At 42.8% G+C, this 23,084-nt stretch overlaps 1 protein-coding gene across 2 annotated transcripts in view; it reads left to right on the top strand.

Moving 5' to 3' along the window:
* The window catches only part of LOC128758494 (disks large homolog 5-like), a 29,814-nt gene extending 7,008 nt beyond the window's left edge, over positions 1-22,806 (top strand). Inside the window, exons 2-33 of one of the 2 annotated variants that reach the window (XM_053864474.1) lie at positions 2,698-2,766; positions 5,326-5,473; positions 5,718-5,861; positions 7,151-7,334; positions 7,653-7,909; positions 8,067-8,379; positions 8,793-9,023; positions 9,484-9,668; positions 9,776-9,901; positions 10,106-10,238; positions 10,370-10,494; positions 10,572-10,747; positions 10,832-10,935; positions 12,536-12,628; positions 12,847-13,758; positions 13,882-14,005; positions 14,079-14,217; positions 14,513-14,634; positions 15,063-15,146; positions 15,217-15,376; positions 15,803-15,965; positions 16,045-16,178; positions 16,670-16,834; positions 16,983-17,154; positions 17,248-17,396; positions 17,922-18,092; positions 18,495-18,691; positions 18,798-18,941; positions 19,074-19,201; positions 19,740-19,849; positions 21,747-21,856; positions 21,971-22,806. In XM_053864474.1, the coding sequence (XP_053720449.1) occupies positions 2,698-2,766; positions 5,326-5,473; positions 5,718-5,861; positions 7,151-7,334; positions 7,653-7,909; positions 8,067-8,379; positions 8,793-9,023; positions 9,484-9,668; positions 9,776-9,901; positions 10,106-10,238; positions 10,370-10,494; positions 10,572-10,747; positions 10,832-10,935; positions 12,536-12,628; positions 12,847-13,758; positions 13,882-14,005; positions 14,079-14,217; positions 14,513-14,634; positions 15,063-15,146; positions 15,217-15,376; positions 15,803-15,965; positions 16,045-16,178; positions 16,670-16,834; positions 16,983-17,154; positions 17,248-17,396; positions 17,922-18,092; positions 18,495-18,691; positions 18,798-18,941; positions 19,074-19,201; positions 19,740-19,849; positions 21,747-21,856; positions 21,971-22,074 (5,576 nt within the window). In that variant the 3' untranslated portion in view covers positions 22,075-22,806. Of the gene's footprint in view, positions 1-2,697; positions 2,767-5,310; positions 5,474-5,717; positions 5,862-7,150; positions 7,335-7,652; positions 7,910-8,066; positions 8,380-8,792; positions 9,024-9,483; positions 9,669-9,775; positions 9,902-10,105; positions 10,239-10,369; positions 10,495-10,571; positions 10,748-10,831; positions 10,936-12,535; positions 12,629-12,846; positions 13,759-13,881; positions 14,006-14,078; positions 14,218-14,512; positions 14,635-15,062; positions 15,147-15,216; positions 15,377-15,802; positions 15,966-16,044; positions 16,179-16,669; positions 16,835-16,982; positions 17,155-17,247; positions 17,397-17,921; positions 18,093-18,494; positions 18,692-18,797; positions 18,942-19,073; positions 19,202-19,739; positions 19,850-21,746; positions 21,857-21,970 lie in introns of both variants that reach the window. The other variant, XM_053864473.1, reaches the window with a different exon arrangement.
* Positions 22,807-23,084: the final 278 nt, after the last annotated feature.

Genomic DNA, 23,084 nt, shown 5'->3' with positions numbered 1-23,084 from the left:
TCAATGTATTTTTTTATTCCTTCATCTTACAATTTGCAAATGCATAATAACTCCATTGTATTGTGGGATATCTTCATCCACTGCAGCCCTGAAGAACAGATGTATGACACTCTCACATACAATGAACATTTAATGAACCTGGTCAGATGTGTACAAGGGACACTTTCCCTTGTTGTAATGATACTTCACATTTTTTCCTGAACAAGAGCCAAAAATCTTTTCTTTGTAACACTTGCTCTGCAGATGATTGAATCTGTTAAAATGAAATAGTTTAGGATAGTTGGGTGATAAATTATCGTACACGATATACCGCCAAACACAATCACCATGATGACAATTCTGCATCTCATGATAAATTTGATAAACACACGGCACACGCTGCATTGCAGTTACGTACATGAACTGTCTAGCTCCACTGCGCTTGACGGCCAACGTCGGCGTGTGACAGTTGTGGAGAGTGTGGTGGACTTTGGTTCACGATCATAGTTTTAAACTTATTCTTAATACAGGGACCCTCTGATAATGACACTGGTCGACTCTGAGTCTCTGGATCTGTGTTTATTTTATTATATGAAATGGTCCTTATAGGTTCTCTGACGTGGTCGCTGACTTGGTTCATATTAGCACATGCAGTTCTCCCACCGCGCTGGCGCCTCTGTGAAACACCATGGTGAAAATAGTTGGATATTGGACGGACCTCCGCTCCGGTATTGGCGGCGCGAAGTCTTCAATAAGGCGATGGAAAACGACCAATTTAGGAGAGAGAATTTTGAAAAGGTCTATATCGCCCAACCCTAGTTCACAGCGGTGAGCGGTGTCAAATCATCATGTAGATATTGACCAGTCTGGGTGCACGTACTACCCCAGTGGACAACTTTTCGCCTTTATTAGGCTGATAAACATCTGATTTTATTGACCGTCATCAGTTAATATCTGAGGTAATGATGACTCGTAGTGTTAAGAAAAAGTGAAAGTGAGTGAAATAGTTGCACCAAAGTGCACCAAATTACTCTTGATTGATTTTGATGAAAAAGGTCACATCAAAATGCAAACCGAAGAATTTTTAACAGAAAAGATGGAACTGCAATGTTTGGCTGTTTGGACATGACTATTATAGGTGCTGCAGCTTTAAACCATTCGACTATTAAATCGAGTTTCAACTTCAAAGTAAACACCAAATTGCACTGTATTAACGTTGGCCTATTGTTTCTGAGTTACCTTCTTTAGCATAAATTTATTATAGTTTGGGGGAGTTTACTTTTAAATCTTCGACTTTTATTCGGTCAGATTGTTACATAACACCAACAATTCTTTTGAGCCTTTTGAATGTCAATAAAGGTTTCAAAAGACGTCACGTTAGTAGTTATCTCTGTTAGCTCTAAGCTGCAGACAGTCTTTAGACCAAGAAAACTCAGCAATTCTGCCATGACCATGTGTGGTCAAGTTAGAGGCGCATCAGGTTAAAATAAAAGCTGGTCGCGGTTTTGACCGGCTTGTTTGCGCTAGCAGTGAGTGTCTAGCAGGACCTGCACTAGTGACAAGAGCTGAGTCTTGGTGTCGGCTCGGCAGCATAGATCTACTGTATAGTTTACGATCCACACGGTCTTCTTACTTTGGCAGATGGTCAACATGTTTGAATCGCCCACCATCTAATATGATCACTCCACTACTGCGACGCGTAACAGTACTGAGTGTTTACACACATTGTCTTCCAATAGATGAATACTTGCGGCAAGCAATTGGCTTTAAGCATTTACAGCCACGGTCAACACTATCTTTAAAACAAACTCAAACATTGCAGGTTTCTAGATATGTTATTTCCTGAAAATAATTACCGTGTCAAATACTTTTAGAAGTCAAAAAGTATTCTGGTTTAATGCTGTATAGTGCTGTATCTGATAAACCCACAGCTCCATTGCTCACGTTGAATTGATGGCAGTCATGATGCAAATGCTTATCTCAGCACTTACCTTAATATGTACTTAATGCTCCTGGGAACATACAGTATAATACATCTAAACATAAAATTCTCTTGTTATAGACAAACGGCCTCCTTTTGTGAGCCTGTTTATCTTTTCTGCAGATGTGTTTCTGCTGACAGATGTTTCTGTGGTCGTAGAGAGTTAGTGACCACCAAGTTTTTGGCAGACTGATTCTACTTCTCTCTGCTGCTTCTGTGGGAGTTGTCTACATTTCTTGGCAGATTGTCCATTAGAATCACGATTTATCCCTCATCTTTATTGGTGGTGCAAACAAATACTACTTGTGCTGAAGATAGAAAGGCATTGATTTAAGAATTCATTTAACAATGTTGTAATTTCTTGTCTATACTGTCAATTATGAGTTCAGACTAAAAGTATGTGCTTCCAAAGAAGGTGGGGGTTGGGATCTTGTCAGATGAGATGAAAGGGGAAGCTCACAAGCTTTTTGGTACCCGGCTGCTCTGTATTCAGGCTTTTTTACTCCACCAATAATTAGCCAGTCAGTCCACAGGCCCGTCATCCCAAACCGGGGAAAGCCCCGTTTTATTATGCCTCCAGCCTGCCATTTTTTTTCTTCTGAGAAAAGGCAGCTGAATGTAACCTTAGACATCTAGCCTTGATCTGGAGTACAATACTAGAGATAATCATCAGACTATAAAGCAGAAATGGTTTTGTTTGCAGAGGGCTGACTTTCACTGACTCCTTCTCCTTACAGGGTCCACTTACAGCGTCTTGTCCACCATGCCGTCGGACTCAGAAAGCAGCAGCTCTCTCAGCAGCTTAGGTGAGTATGGAGGTGCTGGGAACAAGTGTAATGTCCCAGAGAAAAGTTGACTGTGTTCTGAGAACTAACTCAACAGTCACCAGTCCGCGTTTAGACTCTGGGCACATGCTAGTGATTACACAGATGTGAGAAGGATTTAGAAAGTACCTCCGCACACTCACGATCTGTCACACCCCCAGCGGGAGGATTTGCCTCAACACCCACAATGAAACCTTATTGGCTGTTTAGCGTGTTGTGTGGGGGTCGTCACAATGGTTGTTCAGTGGAGTCAAAGTTAATAAGTACCAATCATTTTGTTGATAAATATCAAAGTTACTGGCTGCTGATATGTTTGTAGTGATTCATTAATGTTCAGAAAATAACAGGCAGTGGTTATATGACCGTCATTTGAACACCCAGCAACAAAGTATATCTGGGCTTCTTACATGCCATCTACATGGTATGGGAAAACACTTGTCAACATGAGAGCATTCTGTGAGAATATTAATGAACAGAACTCTTGCTTCCTTCCCACAACATTGTTTTCCACATTTCCATCTGTCTAAATTAAATATTTAACAATTTAGAGCTTTATTTATTTAAATCCAAACCAAAGACGCCTAAATTGAGCCCAGTGTGCAGCCTAGCATGAGATTAGATGTTGGAGATGTTCACATTTAGTCTGTGATGAGCTGTAAAATCTATTTTTTCCATTCAAAGATCAAGTGAAGAGACAATATGCTTCATAACTTTACGTTCTGTTGTTTTGTTTGGCATTCATTTGTAGCACACCATTTGTGTCCAGGACAGCGAAACCATTAGCAATTATTTAAGACATTATAACAAAAGCCACAAAAATCTTTACTTGTCATTGTCCCCAAAACTACTGGAAGTAATTGTCTTTTTTCTCTAAAGTGATCAAATCTCAGATCTGTATTCATCAACATTCATTTTGTTTTCTAAAAAATGGCCTTCTCATTGAAAAGAACAAATATAATGGACGGAGACACGTGGCGCCCACAAGCCCGCATTCTTTTTTGATTTCACTATGAGCTTTCCTTTTCAATTGAAAGTAGTAATTGCCAAGCATGGAGAGTAGCTTTGAACTTAAGCTCCACTGTCTTAGAATTTCTTCCATCTAGTGTTGAGACCATATGTTGCAGTCCGAACTCGTGTGTCACAAAGTTAAAATTATTCCAACAACAGTAGCCTACAGTTGACTTCATGATTCAAAAAGCCAGGATGTCATCGACTTAATTCTGCTCAGATAGAAATGGGACTTGAAGGCGTAACGTCACAGAGTGGAAAAAACACCATGCATTAATAGTAAACTGCAATGTGTGTTTCCAACTCTCGTGCCAGCTGTTTGCGCTGTGTGTTTCTTAAAGTTCGTCTGTTGAAGTTGGTGGTGCAAACGTGCTGTGTTATTAATGGCCACACTTGTTCCCACAACTGCTGCAGAAAAGCATTGGTTTGGGATTGATGTCATTTCAAAAGTGCAGAAAGAGCCTCGGTCTCTGCATCTCGGAAGTAACAAAGATACACCGTATAGCCTCGATAGCATCTCTATGATGGTCACCCGCAAACAGTACATATATGTTGCTGTGCTCACTGCATTTTAGACTGTGAAGTTTGAATAAACTAGATCTGAATGAAAGCATGTGTGTTGCTGTTTCATAAGTAATGCTACTTGTATTAGCTAACAGCTAACAGCTAAGTAGCGCTTCTCCACTCCTCTGATATTGATTTGGAGTTTGAGTGGTTTTAAACATCTGGAGTTCATTACATTACATCCAATCATGTGCTATGCTTGCTTCTCAGGTGTCACATAAGTAATTGTGCCAATAGCTTACCATTGCCAAAAAGTGATCACAGTCCGTGGCGGCTGTTTTTCATAATTTCCTTCATATATACACACTGATAAAAACTGAAAATAAACAGCTTCCACAGTAACTTTTGTGAAACTGAAGGTCAGAACGGGACTGTCGGTCTGTATTCTTCATTTGATGGGCCTGGTGACCACGTTGGTGACCATAACCATCCAGCGATAACCATTAGCAGCACCAGTTTATCAGGCGACAGCGTCAAATGTGAGAGGCGGAGAAGTCCCTTACCAACCGTCATATTTCAAAAAGGCTCGCGACTTCAGCAAGTAAACCCCAGTTCATGCATATGCACGCTAATTGGAATATTAGGAATTGATGTTGGTGGTAAATATTCATGAAAAGGATTGTGAAAGGTTTGTGAATGGGAAATACAAATTTAGAACAGTAGACCTTTAACAATTTCTTTAAATAAAAGCTAAATTGATGCACACTTTTCCAGTGTGTATATGCTTTTTCAAAACGCTGTGATTTCAACCAATGAATGCCTTATTCAAGTTATTTTTAAAACTTACTTTTTAATACATGGAACCGCCTGACACCCCCTTCCTGAGTGTGCGTGGTACTGGTTTCAGGACTGCTGTGTTTGTGTCACGAACATGTCATCAGTTTCTATGTTGAAGCAATATTGTTTGAACTGTCTGAACTGCATTGGCAACCGGTGATAGGCTAACTCCCACAGGTACGTCTGGTCAAGCTTCCTCCCCCCCACCCGCTCACATGGACAGCCAACAAGAGAAGATGGACACAGTTCTGTTCCAGCTCAGACAAATAACCCGAGAGAGGGATGAACTACGCAAGCGCTTGGCTCTCTCATCACCTGGAACCACCTTTGACGACTGCAGGTACACCGCTGATCACATGCAGGCATGTGACCTTTAGAACCAAAAGACATTGTCAAATGCCTTGCCTGAGAAGCGGTGCTTGTTCTTTGAAAGTCACATGAGACACTGAATGCTGGCAATATTTATAATTTTATGTAACCACTCAAACAAAACTTTCATATTTCTTCAGCACTGACACGGTCTGTCTCACTTCTGGGCTTTCCTTCTGAATTTGTTTTTTTTTTTGTCCTTTTGTGTGTTACAGACCAAACACAAAAGCTGGTCATGACTATGAGCGTTTGAAACTACAGTGCATGAAGGCAATGGCAGACCTGCAGTCCCTACAGAACCAGCACAGCTCCACTCTGAAGAGGTGCGAGGAGGCTGTGAAGAAGGCGGACTTCTATCAGTGAGTGGAAAGCCCATCTTCTGGGTCTTGTAAATTTTTTATCAGCGCATTTGTGCAGTATGTATTCCCACTAAGCCCTGAGGGTTTTAGCCATCAGTGCATTCCTCTTCTGACATGTTTACAGCAGATTGCATCAAACTGATTTTATTTTAGTGAGAGCAATCAGGATGAAGCCAAATGCTGGTGAGTTAATCTCTTCAGAAATCCTTGCAGGCCATCATCAATTTAATTTCATCTTTGTGATTACTTGTTGGGGATAAGAACATCTGCTTCTGTCGCGCAACGGCATACATTTCGTTGTTAAACAAAGGTTGAGGTCTGAGGCCAGTCTAGAAGTATTAGCCTTCTTGAAGAGTTGAAGGTGGCACATGCAGCCATAAAGCCATCTCAGGCCTCTTTTCCTCATGCCACAGTTGCCGTGCCACAAGGATAATCGGAGAAATGCAGCATTTGGTGTGGTGCGAAATAGCAGAGGACGAGCCACTCTGCTTATGTGATCTAATGATGCTGTAGTGTCTCTTAAGTATAGGGAACTAGCATCCGGGGGCGAATACAAGCAGATGACAGATGAAGGATTATTGCCATGCGTAAGCCTGTCCTTCTGCACTGTATTTGCACACCACAGACTGCCAATGTGTGACCAGGTCAACCGAGTCATGTCGATTCATATACACTCAATTCACAATGACTTCAACACCATTTACTTCACAAAAAATGCATTGATGGCATTGATGCACAGTAAATCTCCCAAAACGCAGTAGACATCACCTTCATCCTACTGTTATTAACAGAATGGATACCATGGGTTTTAATCAGTAATTAAATAAGTCATTCCAATAGCTCCATAATTACACAAAAACAAAAGTACCATAATAAACAGTTAATAAACAAATAAACTTATTGGACGGCAGAAATGAGGTGCCAAAACAATGCATAATGAAAGATTTAATAATTGTAAAAATCTAGTTCTGAATTTTAATAAAATTATAATAAAATAAATGAATACATTTAAAAATAAATACTTAATCTAGATAAAGCAGCCAAAAGTGCATGTTAAAGGTTGAATAACCCCAGAGAACACACATTTCATTTGAAAAGGAAAAAAAAAACATAAAATAATAATAAAACATATAATAAATAATGTTGCAGTAAGTAAAATTTTATAATTTCAAAGGAACCAATTTCTGAAAAATCTTGTTTTGAATGAAGCACATGATCTCACATTATTTCAATAGAGAGTTATTGTACTTGTTATTGTCCTGATTGGGATTGTTGTGTGACTTCCTCAGTACCCTCCACAGCCGTCTGCTGAGCGAGCACACGCAGGTTAAAGAGGAACTGGAGGCTATACGACAGGACAACATCCAGCTGGTGAAAGAGCGCAATCATGTGAAGCAGGCGTGTGATGATCTGAGGAGGCTGCATGATGATGACCAGAGAGAGGTAGCTGACATGAGAATGCTACACCAGCAGGTAATGCAACTGGCAAAAAATCAAATGCAAATCTCTGCTGTGCTGTTTTTCAACTGCAGTTTTGTGGTGCATGCTTTTATTGTTTGACATAACTGCACTTATGAGTGGACAGCAAAAGCCCTGCTGCTCCAGCATACTCTTTTGTCATGAGGAGCATAGTTTTTTTGATGGACCCTCTGAACAGATCTTGTTGTTGTCTTGTTATTTTTAATCTACGACGTTTCTTCAGAATGTTCTGCACAGTATTGAGTCAGCAGTTTTTTTTATGCAGCGTATGATCGTTTTCTTTTCATTCAACGTGCTTCTTTTACTCCACAGGTGTTGAGAGAGGGCTCGTCTGATGCCCTCAACAAGCTGTACGACACTGCTGTGGACAAACTGGAGGCCATGAAGAGCGACTATGAAGGCTTGAGAAAGCGCTACAATGAAAAGACTGCCAATCACAATGCTGATCTAAGCCGTCTGGACCATGTTGAGGAGGAGAATCATCGACTGCAGAAACAGCTGGACATGCTGCTGAAACAGAGAGATGCTGCTATGCACTATCAGCAGCAGTACTCTACCTCTGTAAGAAGGTCAGTCTGATCGATTCATATCAGCTGAGCAAATGTCATGTCGGTATCAAATCTACCTGGTCTAAGATGAGATTTAAAAAAAGAAGAAGACTTTCTCTGTATTTTCTCTCCCAAATTGCCTTGTGTCTAAAGACAGCATATTTTTTCTACCTCACAGGTTTGACAACACACAGCATGAACTGGCCAAGGCGACTGCTCAAAGCAAGGAGCTTCAGCGGGAGATGGACAGACTGCAGTCAGAGGTGACAAGGCTCAAAACCCAGCAGCTTAAAGCTTTGAAGGACTGTGAGAAATACAAAGAGGAGCGTGACTCTGTGATCAACGAGTACCGTCTCATCATGAGCGAGCGGGACCAGGTGATCAAAGAGGTGGAGAGGCTTCAGACGGGCCTGGAGGCCGCCGAGGCCAAGCTGAAGGACACATCTTCAGAGAGACGCGTGGCCAATGAAGAGATGGAAGCTCTCCGTCAGGTGAGTGAAATATGCTCCTTTAGTTTCCGCTACTTTGGACTTTGGACCCTCATTATGGATTAAAAATATGTTAAAATATCTGAGTGAGATTTATTGCCTTTATTTCAACAACCCAGGATTAATTATCTGATCCGATCAGCTCTACAATGGGGTCATCAGAAGGGATACTTTTGTTTCGTCTAATGACACCCAAAAGGTGTGGACAACCATGAAGGACTTGTCTGTACACAAAAAAGTGGAGAGAAGCTAACCTTTGGTTTAGCAAGGGGAACTATAGCAGTTACTGTAGGTACCTTACGGAGTCTTCAAGCAGATGCCTCCATGCGTTTGTTGCTCCACATGTATTAATTCCAGCTATAAGCCCCACAGAAGCTGGCATCTGCACTCTTGATTTGATCATGTCTTTCATGAAGGAGCTCGCCTCGGCCCTCATGGACCGGGATCGTGCCATCTGTGAGAAGAATGAACTTCTGGAGAAATACTGCCATGAGGTGAAGGACAAGGCAGAGGCTCAGAAGGAGCTCAGCCAGGCATGCAAGGACATCGAGACGGTCAGAGAGGAGAGAGATGTTGCCCGCAAAGAGCGTACTGAGGCCATCATCCAGCGGGACCAGCTGTTGAGAGAGTATTACCAGGCCAGACAGGTATTGGCCAGACAGCCGGGAGATTTATCATTAGACATTGAGGGATTGATTCATTATTCGGATCATAAGCCGTTCATCTCATCACATAGAGTTTATTGTTGTAAGCTTTTTTCAGCAGCTGGCTGGTTCCTACCCAGTAATATTATTTTTTTCTTTTGCAAGAACCGAATCTTGTGTAGTTTTGTCTCATTAGTTAAACTGCTTATGCTTATTCATTTGGCGCACTTATTTACTCTGTTCACTGTCTGACAATATGCAATAGTATGTAAAAACCTTTATGTTATGCCCTTTGAAATGTTATCCTAAAAAAAATCAATTTAATGTAATTTGTATTTTCTTTTGGCAAGTCAGCATTCATGTAAAGAATTTAGTTAATTTCCACCATTTCTAAAGCTGCAGTCTTCAAAGAGATGGTAGAAATTATTAATTGTCGTAAAACAAATGAAACAAAATGTTCCAGAAACAAGACTCTGCCACTCTTGATATGGAACGAGCCAACAAGGAGATTGAGATGCTGAGGAAGCAATATGAGGCCATTTCTCAGGAATTAAAGGAGGCCCTGCAGGAGGCAGAGGTAGCCAAGTGTCGCAGAGACTGGGCCTTTCAGGAACGTGACAAGATTGTGGCAGAGAGGGAGAGTATACGGTGAGGACACAAAAACCCAATCTGTGCACATGTTCTCTGCTACATATATAAACCTAGGCAGTGACAGAAATGACTGTGACGGGTTAATAAGTCTGTGTGCCGGTCAGCACCCTTTGTGACAACCTGCGACGAGAGAGGGACCGAGCTGTGAGCGATCTGGCGGATGCTCTGAGAAACCTGGATGACACAAGGAAGCAAAAGAATGATGCTGCACGAGAACTGAAAGAACTCAAGTGAGTCAGTGCTCCAGGCTTTTGCATCTGTCATCTGTATTCTGAACCAAACCTGCTCCTCAGTGTGCACCCCTTTGTTCCATGCTCCTCTCTGTAAATCCATGTTTCTTGCACCATCTAGTGGCATGTTAGTTTCAGTGGTAGTTCCAAGCTTGACCGTTGTTGCCTGTACTTCATAAATGTCACCGTCTTTATTTCTTCAAGGGAGAAGATGGAGGACCAATTGGAAAAGGAAGCGAGGTACAGGCAGCTAATGGCTCACAGCTCACATGACTCAGCCATTGACATGGACTCAGTGGAGTGGGAGACTGAAGTTGTGGAGTTTGAGAAGCACAGAGTAAGAGTTGCTTTTTTGTTTGACTCACCTCGGTCACTGGGATGGGCCTCACTGTAATGGGAGTAGGCATCAGAAAGACAAATGATGGTGCGTAAAAGATTGTGTTTAAATAAAACAATGTTGTCTTTCAGGACATGGACATGAAGGATCTGGGATTTGATGTTGCTGAGGGCATCAGTGATTCATATTTACCAGGAGACTGTGGGGTGTATGTCAGTAAAGTGGACAAAGGAAGTGTGGCAGAAGGAAGATTGAGGTAATACATTTAAATGCAGTCCACCTTGTGTGACCATTTTAGTCTTTGTGCCACCATAACAGGTGTTCTCACTGCAGGGTGAATGATTGGTTGCTAAAAATTAATAATGTGGACCTGACCAACAAGGACAGAAAGCAGGTGATCAAAGCTGTTCTGAGTGGTGAGGGAGTGATTAACATGGTCGTGCGCCGAAGGAAGTCACTTGGAGGACGCGTCATTGCTCCAATCCAGATAAACCTCGCTGGGCACAAAGGCCGGTTGAGTTTTGCTGCTTTATCACCTTATTAGGAAATGCCATTATTTATTTTTCTGTCTTTACCTTTTCCTAATCTTTCAGAGAGCGGAATCTCTCTGGAAAGTGGTGTGTTTGTAGCAATGTTGGCTCCGGGAAGTCCAGCTGCCAGAGACAATGCGCTGAATGTTGGAGACAGACTGTTGGCCGTAAGTACAGCCGTAAGGCTTTGTTGAAAAAAAAAAAACAAAACAAAAAAACATAGAACTGTTGTGATGGTGGAATGCAAAGTTGTTTTTCCTGTCTGATGTCACATGTCAGTTGTTTGTTTTGTTTCCGGGCAATAATTTCGATCATCGATCAGCGATATGGACAAAATGACAGTACACCCTTTTACCTCAAGAGGACGTCACTGTTAAAATTACATTGAGACAAAACCAAAGAAAAAATATCTGAAAAGTAGCGCCTTTTTACTGAACTAAATGAATATTTTACTGCCACTGTATTTACCGTAATTTCCGGACTATAAGCCGCTACTTTTTTCTCGCGGTCTGAACCCTGCGGCTTATAAAACGATGCGGCTAATATATTGATTTTTACAGGGATATTCCAATCAATCGGCCACCAATTATGAAAGGCTGAACTCGTTGTGATCTGTGAATGCCGACCACTGCCTGTCATTGCCGGTCACAAAATCCGATCACATGTGACAGCAGCCGTTCTGATGAGGCACCGCCCGCGGTTTGTGATGCGTCCGCTCCTCCCTGCTGACTCGCCACTCGCTTGGCAACGGCGTGTCTAATGCGGAAGCTTTTTTCAGTCTGTCATGTCAAGTTTGCATCCTGCAGCACATGCACGTTAAAGGGCGTCAACGCCACGAATTCATTACGATATTTAAAACACCAGCACTTGACGGAGCACAGAGAGTTTTCTGGTGCTCATGAAAGTGAAACTGCAGGAACCAGCGGTCACTCGCGACACTCGTCGGTCTGAGCGTGACGTTCAGAACACGAAGCATATTGCCCGAGAAATAATCATTAATTCCACCGCGCCAGATGAGCAGCCTTTCACAGGTGTCGTTTTAAGACGGAATCAACCGGGACCGAATCCGCTGCAGTCTTGTGTGTGTCAGATGCAGCGTTCGCGGTGAATCTGAAACGTTTGCAACCGTCCAGAGTGAGAACTTTCATGAAAGAGGTTGAAGACAGCTACTTCAGCTGAGTGCTCTCCCTGTCTCTCGGAGCATCCCGAGTTTTTAGAGTCTAATGAGCATGCTCTTTGCTGGCAAAAATATTGAGCTTCGTCACATCAAACCGATGACATCACAGGCGTTTTATTTACCTTTACAGCGCTCAAATTGCACTGTTTTCGCCCGCGTGTCCGCAGCTCTGCTGACAGAGACGATCTACTGGAGGGTGAAAACAGCGCTTTCTGAACACTTTAAATGTAAATAAGATGTGAGGAGTTCATGACTGGAGTTCAGAACATTGGCAAGATTGTTTCATGAGTCAGTCTCGACACTGGACCCCGTTTTCAAAACTAGTACTAGAGGATCGCTAGAAGTGATCCTCATGCATTTTCTGTGGCGCAGACAGCAACGGTGCACCCGCGGCTTATAGAGCGGTGCGGCTTATGTATGAACAAAATCCATTTTCCTTCTTAGATTTGGTGGGTGCGGCTAATATTCCGGTGCGCTCTGTAGTCCGGAAAATACGGTATTCTAATCGCAAATCAGTCAGTTCAGTCCATGTATATATGACTGCTATTAATCGTCATCAGGTTCTTAAAAATCATGGCTATCTTCTGCAGATCAATGGAATCACACTGGACAACAAGTCCCTCTCTGAGTGTGAAGCTCTTCTGAGGAGCTGCCATGATTCTCTCAGCATCTCCCTCATCAAGGTAATAGGAATATGGAATTATTCTTCATTCATATTTCATGTAAGGCAAAGATAGTCTAAAGGCGTGGACTGTCACAATATATTGTCACGTGTGAGGCACGTTTTGTGAGATCATTTGAATGTCCTGGATCAACGGAATTATTTGTAATGGAATATCAGTTGTTCTTTTTGGTGATGCTTTTCTGCTCGTTGATAAATAATATGTGTTTGTTTCAACAGTCATTCCCGCAGAGTTGCTCTGGTCAGAGTTTATTCGATAGTCCGAGAGACTCTCGGCTCACATCTTGTGAGGTTCACAGCAGAACCTGCAGGAACTCCAAGCCCAACTGCTCCAAACAGTCGGAGGCTTGCACGTGTGACCTGGCTGGCAGAGATGAAGATATGTGTAAAGACACCGATGACCAAGATGGCGCTGACTCTCATTGTCCCCACCGGGCCTTTCCCAACAGCTCCCACCATGCCCGCTCACTCTCCTGCCAAGGAACCTCCCACAGTCCTTCAGAGTGCCATCCAGAGTTTAACTACAGGAGGCCGGATCATCTTCCACGGCCTATCAACTTCACTCCTATGCTTTCTGACTGCAATTCAGATCAAAGCCAGAGCTCACAGACTAAACCTGCAGGAGGGACATGGCCCAAAGTGATAACTGAGGTGTCATTTCCCGAGTGCTCACAGCTGTCCATCTACAAAAAGGCCAAACAGAGGAAGTCCATCTTTGATACCAACACATTCAGAAGACCTGAAGTACCTCCAAAACTGGACTACATGTCTCTTTCTCAAATGGCCAAACACTCTCCACAAAGCTCGATATCTGAGTCAGCGCCAACTCCACCAACCCCTCCAGCCAGGAGCGACTCATTCAGGTACAAACACTGCCAGCAAAGTAGCTCAGCGTCAGACTCGACCATCACCTCCAGCACACATGGTACGCTGCCTGCCCAGCCAAGCATCCCGCAGACTGATGGAGAGGTGCTCTACTTCACCCATAATCTTCCTGGAGTGTCAAAGAGGGTAGACGAGGAAGACGGACCATTACAAAGAGTCGAGAAGGAAAAGAGGAGGTACAGGCCCAAATCAGCTCCTGCGCTGCGGCGAAATGTGACTCCACTGCATATTCCTGTTCCTATGCAGGTACTTATTACTGTGTCATCTGAAGGAACAATTTATGTGATGATGATGGATTACGTCTCTATATTAAGAGTTATTTTGTGAGACATTCTTGATCAATCTCAGTGCATGGAACTTTTTTTTCAGGTCCAGAGTTTTTCAAACGACGAGCACTCCCCAGAGCCCACTGACCTGTTGCGATTCTCTCCCATGCGATCAAATCGGTACAGCATGCACTTCGCCCCTCCCAGTTACAGCAGCATTGCAGGAAGTACGCCAACAAAACATTATTTCACCTTCATGTCATCATTTGAAATTCTGCTCACACATGTTTGCTCGTCCAGACTCGTCACAAAGAGGTCTGGCTCCATGTCCTGCCATGACGGCCGTGATGCGAAACCCTGTCTACACAGCTTGGAGCCATGAGATCCAAAGCAACAACTGCCCTCCAGCAACCAACTCTGGCAGTCACACATATTCAAGGTTGCGTTTCACCTCGCAGTTTGAATCACTGATACCTTGACACGAAATTTGATTTGATGTCTCTTCAAATTTAGACATGAAGAGAACAAAAAATTGCGTTACTGACTTCAGGAAATTCTTTATTCTCATGATGGACATCTGTTATTATTCATCTGTAATTATTTATATTTTATAAGCAGCAAGCATCTTTACAATGTCTCTCTTCTGAAACAGAAGGCCTGAGGCAAAGTTTGATGCTCCAAGTTGAATAATTTAGTACTTTGGCAACTGATATTTCTGTTTCCTACACTTTTAGCCCACAGCATCAAGGCCACCTCAGTCTGGACCTGGGCCACAAGTACACTGCAGACTCAACTGAGTCCAGCTGCAGCCAACCAGCACACAGCAGCAACTCTTTGCCACCTGCTACCAGACTTGGTATGAAGACTTTCCAATGAATTCAATCAGTATGTCCATATGTCCAATTTACCAGTATCAACTTCATTCTGGTTTTGGGTCGTGAAGTGAAAATCCAAAATTCCACTTAAAATTCTCATTTTTACGTTTCAACTGTGGAAATGCGACGCACTTTTTACTTAACGCATGAATTTACTCCGGAGATAGACCATGGACAATGGAGCTGTTTGCTTTAACCTCATCTAACTGCAGTTTTAAAAACAGTCACATCCATGCCTAAGAGACCTAACAGAAAACCACCCCAAGTTTGCTTTATTACAAATTTTGATCCGTAACACAAAGTGTGAGTGTAAGTGTGAAGTGGTTCCTGTACTTGCATCTAAATAATAGTTGTTTCGATCACCTCACTATAGCTACGTATACATCCCCCCTCTTTATTGCTTTTCTAGGTTCCCCACCCTCTTTGGAACTGAGATCTGAACGTATAAAGATTCCACCACCTCGCTACTCGTGCTCCACTGGCTCTGACCGAGGTGAGCTACTCAGGGCTCCCCAACACAATGAAATGTCTGATCGTGCAACTGTCTTTTGAACGGTTTCTAGGCTCTCGCTCCCACTCAGAGTGCAGCAGTGCCACACCTCCAATGTCCCCTGTCCACCTGGATACATCGTCCTTCACTAGCAGTCAGTCGACAAACTCGGTCTCCACCCAACTTCGGATATCTGTCAGCCATATGCCAGTCTGTGGCAGGCCGAAGGATAGGTAAGTTGCAGAGCCGACTCCAAAAACTACAGTCCAAACACAGCTTTAATTGATTGACAATTCTAGTGCATGTGAAATTGTCTGAAGAGTGTACCCAATAATGTTAGTCTTTGCTTTTTATTTATGTAGAAAGCTGTTCTATTTTAGATGATTGCATGTCTGTGACATAAAAGGGAAGCCCTCTAATCGTGCAGCGTCAGTTTTTACATGGTTCACTGAACTGTAGAATATACCATCGTTGACACACATTATATCCACCGAGAACCAGTTAAAGAGATTTTCTAAAGCCACTGATACCAACTTATAATAACACTATTCAAGTCATGTTCAGCAGGCTACACTGTACCCCAGGTGATATGATACATCATATTATAGTAATACATGGTTTTTGTTGGCACAAACAATAAACTGCATTCTACCCTGCAGTCCCTACTTGGAGGAGCCACGCAGTGTAACTGTGCAGAAAGGAGCAGAACCTCTGGGTATTTCTATTGTCAGCGGGGAAAATGGTGGAGTGTTTGTTTCCAAAGTCACACCCGGTAGCATCGCACACCAAGCTCATTTGGAGTACGGAGATCAACTGCTCGAGGTGAGGCTGCCGGCACTGGATTTTAAATTTTTGACTTTATATCTAACGCCAATTATACTTCATGTTTATACCTTTTCAGTTTAATGGAATCAATCTTCGTAATGCCAATGAACAGCAGGCGCGGCTGGTCATCGGGCAGCCTTGTGACACCGTCACAATTTTGGCTCAATATAATCCACACATGTTCCAACTTGGAAACCACTCTCGATCAGGGTAAAAGCTCTGGGATATTCTTGCTGGGTTTTGTGATTTCTTTAATATTCAGATAGTGTGTGTGAAGTCATCCGCTCCATGACTAACTTTTCTCTTTAATTTTTTATGACGTGTAAACAATTTGCAATGCTCATGGAGATACAGTATCTGTCCATATAACGTGTACATAAATGAAAACATTTTTATTGTGCAAATAGTCCTATTTACTATGAAAAAAGTAACATTAACAAGTATTGAATATCGAGTAAACAAACACATGAAGTCATATTAATCAGTGCTCAATAACCAAGTAGGTAAGACATTTCTGTTTGTTCAGGAAAATTGCGATGACAGAGCCATCATTGTTTATATTTTTCTATTTACTCATCATCAATGGGCACTTAACATTAGGAATAGCGTGCCAACTAAACTATATGAAGTCAAAGATCAAAAGTGTGCATGTCTACATGATGATCGGCACATTAAATCAGCATTTATTTCTTGTTGTTCAGCTCCCGCATGGAGTCCATTAGCAATCAGCCTACTCCGCAGGCTAGTGGCGCTACAACGCCAGACAGTCACTCCATCATTGACAACTTAAGTGAGCAGGATGAGGGCACCATCACCCCCCCATCCAAGCAGACGACTCCAGCCACAAGCCCTCACAGCTCTTTCAGGTATTTCAACTGGGTGTAGTCTTTTATCTGACCTTAAATCATGTCCTGGCTGCTTTGCTTCATTATAAACACAACAGATTAATACAGGCCCGACCTGGCAGAAGTGTTATAGAGAAACCTAAAGCATGGTTTTGGCCTTTTCCTCAAGGCTTCATTCTACTATGCGCCGGACCGCAGAGCCAAGATTGGTGAGGCTGAAGAAAATACAAGGAGAGCTTGGAGTTCAAATCTGCGGGGGAAACATGTGTGGCATCTTTGTGGAGAATCTGGACGATGACAGTCCAGCTGAAGGTCTGCTGCCTGGAGATCTGATACTAGAGGTAACTTCACTGAAACTATGCCTCACGCCTTCATTACAGTATCACTGCATAAGTCTGGGTCAATCTCAGTTTCTCTGTTTCCTTTCCCCACAGTTTAACGGTATCAGCATGAAGCGCAAAACTAAAGAGGAGGCCTACTTAGAGATGCTGAAACCTTCCGAGACTCTCACATTCAAGGTGCAGAACTGTGCAGATGAATTGGAAGCAGTTAAAGAAATGCCAGGAGATGGATTTTTCATCAGGTGCAAATATACAAAGTTTTGGACGTATTATGACTGATAGATGTACGTCAGTGTCATCGACTTTATCATCACTGAGTGTTACAAATATTTCCGATTTATTTGCAAATCGGTATATTCAAACATGAGCTGAAATAATGACCTTATTCTCTGGTTCCATTAGCTGACCTGTGTATGTTATCATGAATGTCAAGTGAATGATAACTTCTAATGTGAAGGTATGTTTTATACTAATGCAGTAATGCGGGCAATGTGTTTATGAATTCTGTGGCTTTAATCTTGCTCGTCATGACTCCGTTCTATTATTATATTATATTATTATTATTATTTTCTTTTAAGGGCTGTGAGTGTTAGACAGTGGTGAGGTCTCAATTGAAGACAAAGAAGGTTACTGACATGAATGAAGGTGATGAGACTTTGAAAGGATGTTAAGTCATTGCAGTCATCATGCTCAATCTGTGCTCTTATTACATAATGCGTTGTTTTCCAGAATCTCATCTTTTCTCATTTTAACACATCTCTCGTCAGAGCACTTTATGAGAGGGTGGCGGAGGTGGAGACAGAGCTCAGCTTTAAGAAGGACGACATCCTGTTTGTTGAAGACACGCTCCCAAATGGCAATTTTGGCTACTGGATGGCCTGGCAGTTGGATGAAAGTGCCCGGAAGCTGCAGAAAGGGCCAATTCCGAGTAAATACATGTAAGTCCTAAAAGAGATCAGAGTCATGCTTCATATTTCTGTAGCTATTGAAACATTGAGATCTTCGGAAAACTACCGTGCTACAGTCACACCTACAGTCGAAGTGAAACCTGAACATGCTCATGTATTGTTCTGCATCACCAAGTTCCAATACATGAGCTGTATGAGCTATATGAGCTGCAAAGGACGGTGACCGGTTAAAACAGTTGGGAAGAGAAAGGATAAATCAATGACAAAACCGCAAGTGGAGCCTTCTTGTTCTTCTGTGAATCGCAATAATATTGTCAAATATCACTGAGGATCATCAGCGGCTCAGTGAAATAACTCCATACTATTTGCCGTGACACTTTGATCACTTGAGCTTGATGCATTGCAGTGGAAACACTATCGTGTCCTCATCAGGCTTGATCAAGAGTTCTACCGGAGACACGGTCTGGCTGACATGAAAGACGACAGCAGCACCAGCAAGACTCTGTCTGCTGCTGCTCGAAGGTCTTTCTTCCGCCGCAGGTTAAAGCACAAGCGCAGCGGGTCCAAGGATGGGAAGGACATGATGTCTCAGGATGAGATGAGTGCAGAAGCACTGCCTATCACGGAAGGTGAGACTTCAGGCTTGTGCTGTCAGTCAGCCATGTCAATGCGTTGATGTGGTTTTGTCTTTGTCCATGACTTGTATTTCAGTCGTGTTGTGTTTTTTTGTCTTAGATGGAGTGAGTCTAATGTACCAGCAAGTTCAGAAGGTTGAATGTTCATTACCCAGACCCGTTCTGATCTTGGGTCCACTCGTGGAGCCCTGTAAAGACATGCTGGAGTCAGAGGCTCCGACTAAGTTCTGCCGCTGTCTCCCTGGTGAGTGGCGCGGCTATTTTCACTCAGACAAGTACCACTTCTGCTCATTCTCAGCCGAGTTCCAAATGACACGCGAGTACAAGCTGGTTTGTAATAATTCAACACATCGGTCTGCTCGTGTCCCACACACAGAGATCATGAAGGCGTCTCAGCAGGCCATCGAGCGGGGAGTCAAGGACTGTGTATTTATCGACTACAAACGACGGAGCGGCCATTTTGACGTGACTACTGTGGCATCAATAAAAGAAATCACTGACAGGGTAAGACTCTGTTTCATGGTTCTCAGTGCTAGTCTTTTTGTGAAGCACGTCAGGATGACGTGCCATATCACCTGCGTTACAGTGTAGCCTGCTGAACATGACCTGAATGGTGTTATTATAAGTTGATATCAGTGGCTTTAGAAAATCTCTTTAACTGGTTCTGGGTGGATATAATATGTGTCAATTACGTGTTTCACTGATTTTACAAGACACTGTTGTACAGGATTAGATTTTTACCTTGAGCGATAAATGCAATATTTACTGAAGACTAATGACTGCATGAGCACCTCCAAAAGTTATTTCCTTTTTTTTCCAAGTCCTATATTCAGATATTCAGAAACTCTTTGTCCCACTGTTACTTTAAGGCATTTTATTTTGCTGTTACCATTTAATGTGCTCCAGGGTCTCAACTGGGGAGGTATGTCTCTGCCTGTCTCCGTCAATGTTGCCGTTGAGCTATTTTACAAGGTTATGGACAATAATTCTGATTTTCTCCATTCCTCATTGCACATGTTGTCTTTTATCATTTCTCTCATAGGATTGTCATTGTTTGCTTGACATTGCTCCACACGCCATTGAACGTCTTCACAGCGTTCACATTTACCCAATCGTCATTTTCATTCGCTACAAAAATGCCAAGCAGATTAAGTGAGTATTGCTTTTGTGTTTGATGAGTTGATTTCCATTCCTGCTTCATTCCCCCAATGATCTTCTCTTGTAATTGCAGTGAAGAATATTTTTTCACTTCAACTTCTATTTCTGACTGGTTTGTTTCACCCATAACTTTTGACCCTCTGAAGGGGAACTGTCTACTGTCCAGCTGATCAGTATTTACAGTCGTTTTTGTTTTGTGCATTTGCTGCTCAGAAAACAGCACCATTAATAGGTTTGAGGTGGTTAGCCTTTATAAGTAAATAAATAATTGTATACATGTACATATAGAACATACCTTTGACTCATCATTTGGCTTTCTGTTCACTGAACACTGTAGAGGCTAGGTTAAATGCAATCTTGTGTAGCTTAACACCTGAAGATGCTCTGTTCCACCAATGGGATGAAAACCACAGTGCTCCCTTTGAATCTGAGGTGTGTCAGGAGGACAGATGCTCTTTGCGGCAGCATTCCTTGATAAAGTGGCCACTCAGGTTGTGTCAGTCCTTACTGTGTCCCGACCACCTTCTTACAATGTCTCCTACGCCCCCTCCTGTGCTGTGAAATGGACATCCAGTCTGCCTCAGAGCTTTTGCATTGGTGAGCGGTCTGCAGGTGAAAAACCTTGACTACAGCATTACCTCAGGGTTCCGAATAGAGTTTGTCTCTCGGTTGACTTCAGTAATCACTCAGAGAGCTGCTTTATTTTGGTGATACCAAGTTTTTATGTTGCTGAAGTGGGAAACCTATTCTTGAAAAATATTCTCAGAAGACTAACTGCTTTATTTTTCTGGTCAGATGTTCTGATCTGTTTGATGCATACTGTGCATTCTAGTTCAGGGTTGGTAAAATCTGCAACTGTATTGAGGGAGTTGGAGCAAGGTTTGTGTTTTCCCTTCCAAACCCAGTGTGACTCAGGTCAGCAAGGCACCTCCACACCTCTACAGTGATGGATATTGATTCAGGCTTAAGCCTCCTCTTTCATTAGCAAAGTGCCAGCTGTCCAAGGAAACACATGGGGGCTCTGCTTTTAGTGATGTGGGCGGCTGAATCGTTTGCCGCCTCCACCTGCAGCTGCCATGAACAGTTCTGAGCATGAACAGTTCTCAGTCTGAGTGAGCAGCTCCGCCTGAAGCTCAGGCTCTTCTTTAGATCTGCTGTGGGGGAACAGACTGTGAGCTGTGTGTCGGGGTGTGATTCTAGGTCAGGTCAGGTGGTCTGAGGACAGAGCAGTCACATGGCCTGAGGACCAGGATGAACGCAGCTGGTTCTGAAGATTTAGGCTTCATGTCCTGCTCCAGGTGTTTCACTCTCTCTACTAAAGAGAAGTTGGTTAAGAAGAACATTCAACTACACTGATGTCTGCACTGCACCGCACATGTCACTGTCTTACTATACTGGATTTATGTGAAGTATAGTGAGCACTTGTTTATACTTGTTTAAGTTCTACACATCATGTCTGGATATGAGGCATTAGTGGCTTCTTGATGATCCTAAAGTAGAAGGCGATGAGATGATCCACAGATGATATCAGAACATGCTTGTCAACTGAGATAAGAAGCTACAATCTTTTCATTGAGTTCTCACTTCATGTCTGTGTGGCTGTGTTCTGAAGTGAGTTAAAATGTGGAGGCTACTGCTCCTCTGCCCACTCTGCCCTCTTCTAGAACCTCCTAGCTGTTCCTCTCCTTCATGTCTCAGGTGCAGACCTTCATTTCTCACAGCAACCATGGCAGAAATGTTCCATGGATCAATGCTAATTGCCAATGAATGCTACTGAGTTGGTGTTATTTGGTTCTTACAGATGTTTTTCACATGTCAGTGATGCGTCCTTCACTCTCAGACTCATTTCCTTGTTGGCCACTAACAGCATCTTCTGGTTTTGTCTCCAAAGGGAACAAAAAGACCCTCTTTACCTGCGGGATAAACTCTCACAGAAGCATTCCAAGGAGCAGTTTGAGACGGCGCAGAAAATTGAGCAGGAATTCAACCGCTTCTTCACAGGTGCTTTACCATCGCTAAGATGAGTGTTTGTTCAGTGTGTGTGCAAATACTGTACATGTGAATGTGTTTATAAGCACCTCATATGCAGTGATGACGTCTGTCTCCCACCCGCAGGCCTTGTTCTGGGCGGCAGTGTTTCCTACATCTGCACTCAAATCTTGAGCATCGTGGAGCAGGAGCAGAACAAAGTTCTGTGGATCCCTGATGGATCACCATAGACGTTCTTCACTAGGGAACTATGCTCAACAGACGTTGCGAAGAGGTTCAAAATGCTCACCTAGTTTCTCCGACATTCGGTACACACTCGGATCAATGCCAGCACAATTCATGTTCTATGTTTTAAGTTCTGTACTATACATAGATCTGTTTACACTAGTGTTTAATATGATGCTTACTTGAACCTTTGATTCTCCCATCCATCCAGTAGCTGCATTTGAAAAGCACATGTAATCGTGTAGGATTTAGCAAGAGAGGAAACGGACCACTCTCCTGCCATGTATTTATATATTTGCTGCTGGTTTATTTATCTAGCCAAATCAAAGATGTTTTGCAGGTCTAGTTGTAGATCTCAAGAATTTCCGATTTACATTCTTATCTATGGAGGACAGCGACTGTGGTTTCTGATGTTTCTTTTGTTTTTGTTTTTTTGAATGGGCAATTGTCTTTCCCTGAGTAGCATTTCACTTCTGTGGTCGTGCCTAGCTAAAAGCATTTTCATTTGTCAAAATTCACTGTTGGGTTTGTCATAGCTACGTGACTGTGAGCCCGTCAATTTGTGTTCCACTTCAGTCGCCTGGGTCGAGGAAATGCTTTAGAACTCTTCAGGAGGGATGGTTAACATTTTTGGACCACGGGGCTCATGTTGCTGTAACTAGGAACTAGACATTTCCCCTGGGAGTTGAATCACACCTGGTTTCCCATCATGATTGAAGACTTTCTTCAGACATAAATAAAAAGGTTTAATATATACAAACCAACCTTTGTGTTTTGTACCCTGACTACTTCATCCAAATGTTTATAGAGTGTGACCCAAATCGTGTAAATCAACACTCCTTATCTCCACCTGAGGGAGCAGTACACGGCCCATGCAGCATCCATTACACTGCTCTGGGTGACTGACAGCCCACGCAGACACGCTGTTCATTAACTTGGTTGGGTTTTGTTTTCTAAAACTCTCGCCATCGATCTGTAAACATGCTCAATCTGAGAAATCACAATCACTCCAGGT

This window comes from Synchiropus splendidus, chromosome 5 (genome assembly GCF_027744825.2).
Source record: "Synchiropus splendidus isolate RoL2022-P1 chromosome 5, RoL_Sspl_1.0, whole genome shotgun sequence".
NCBI lineage: Eukaryota > Metazoa > Chordata > Actinopteri > Syngnathiformes > Callionymidae > Synchiropus > Synchiropus splendidus.
This window is presented reverse-complemented; position numbering and strand designations above follow the sequence as displayed.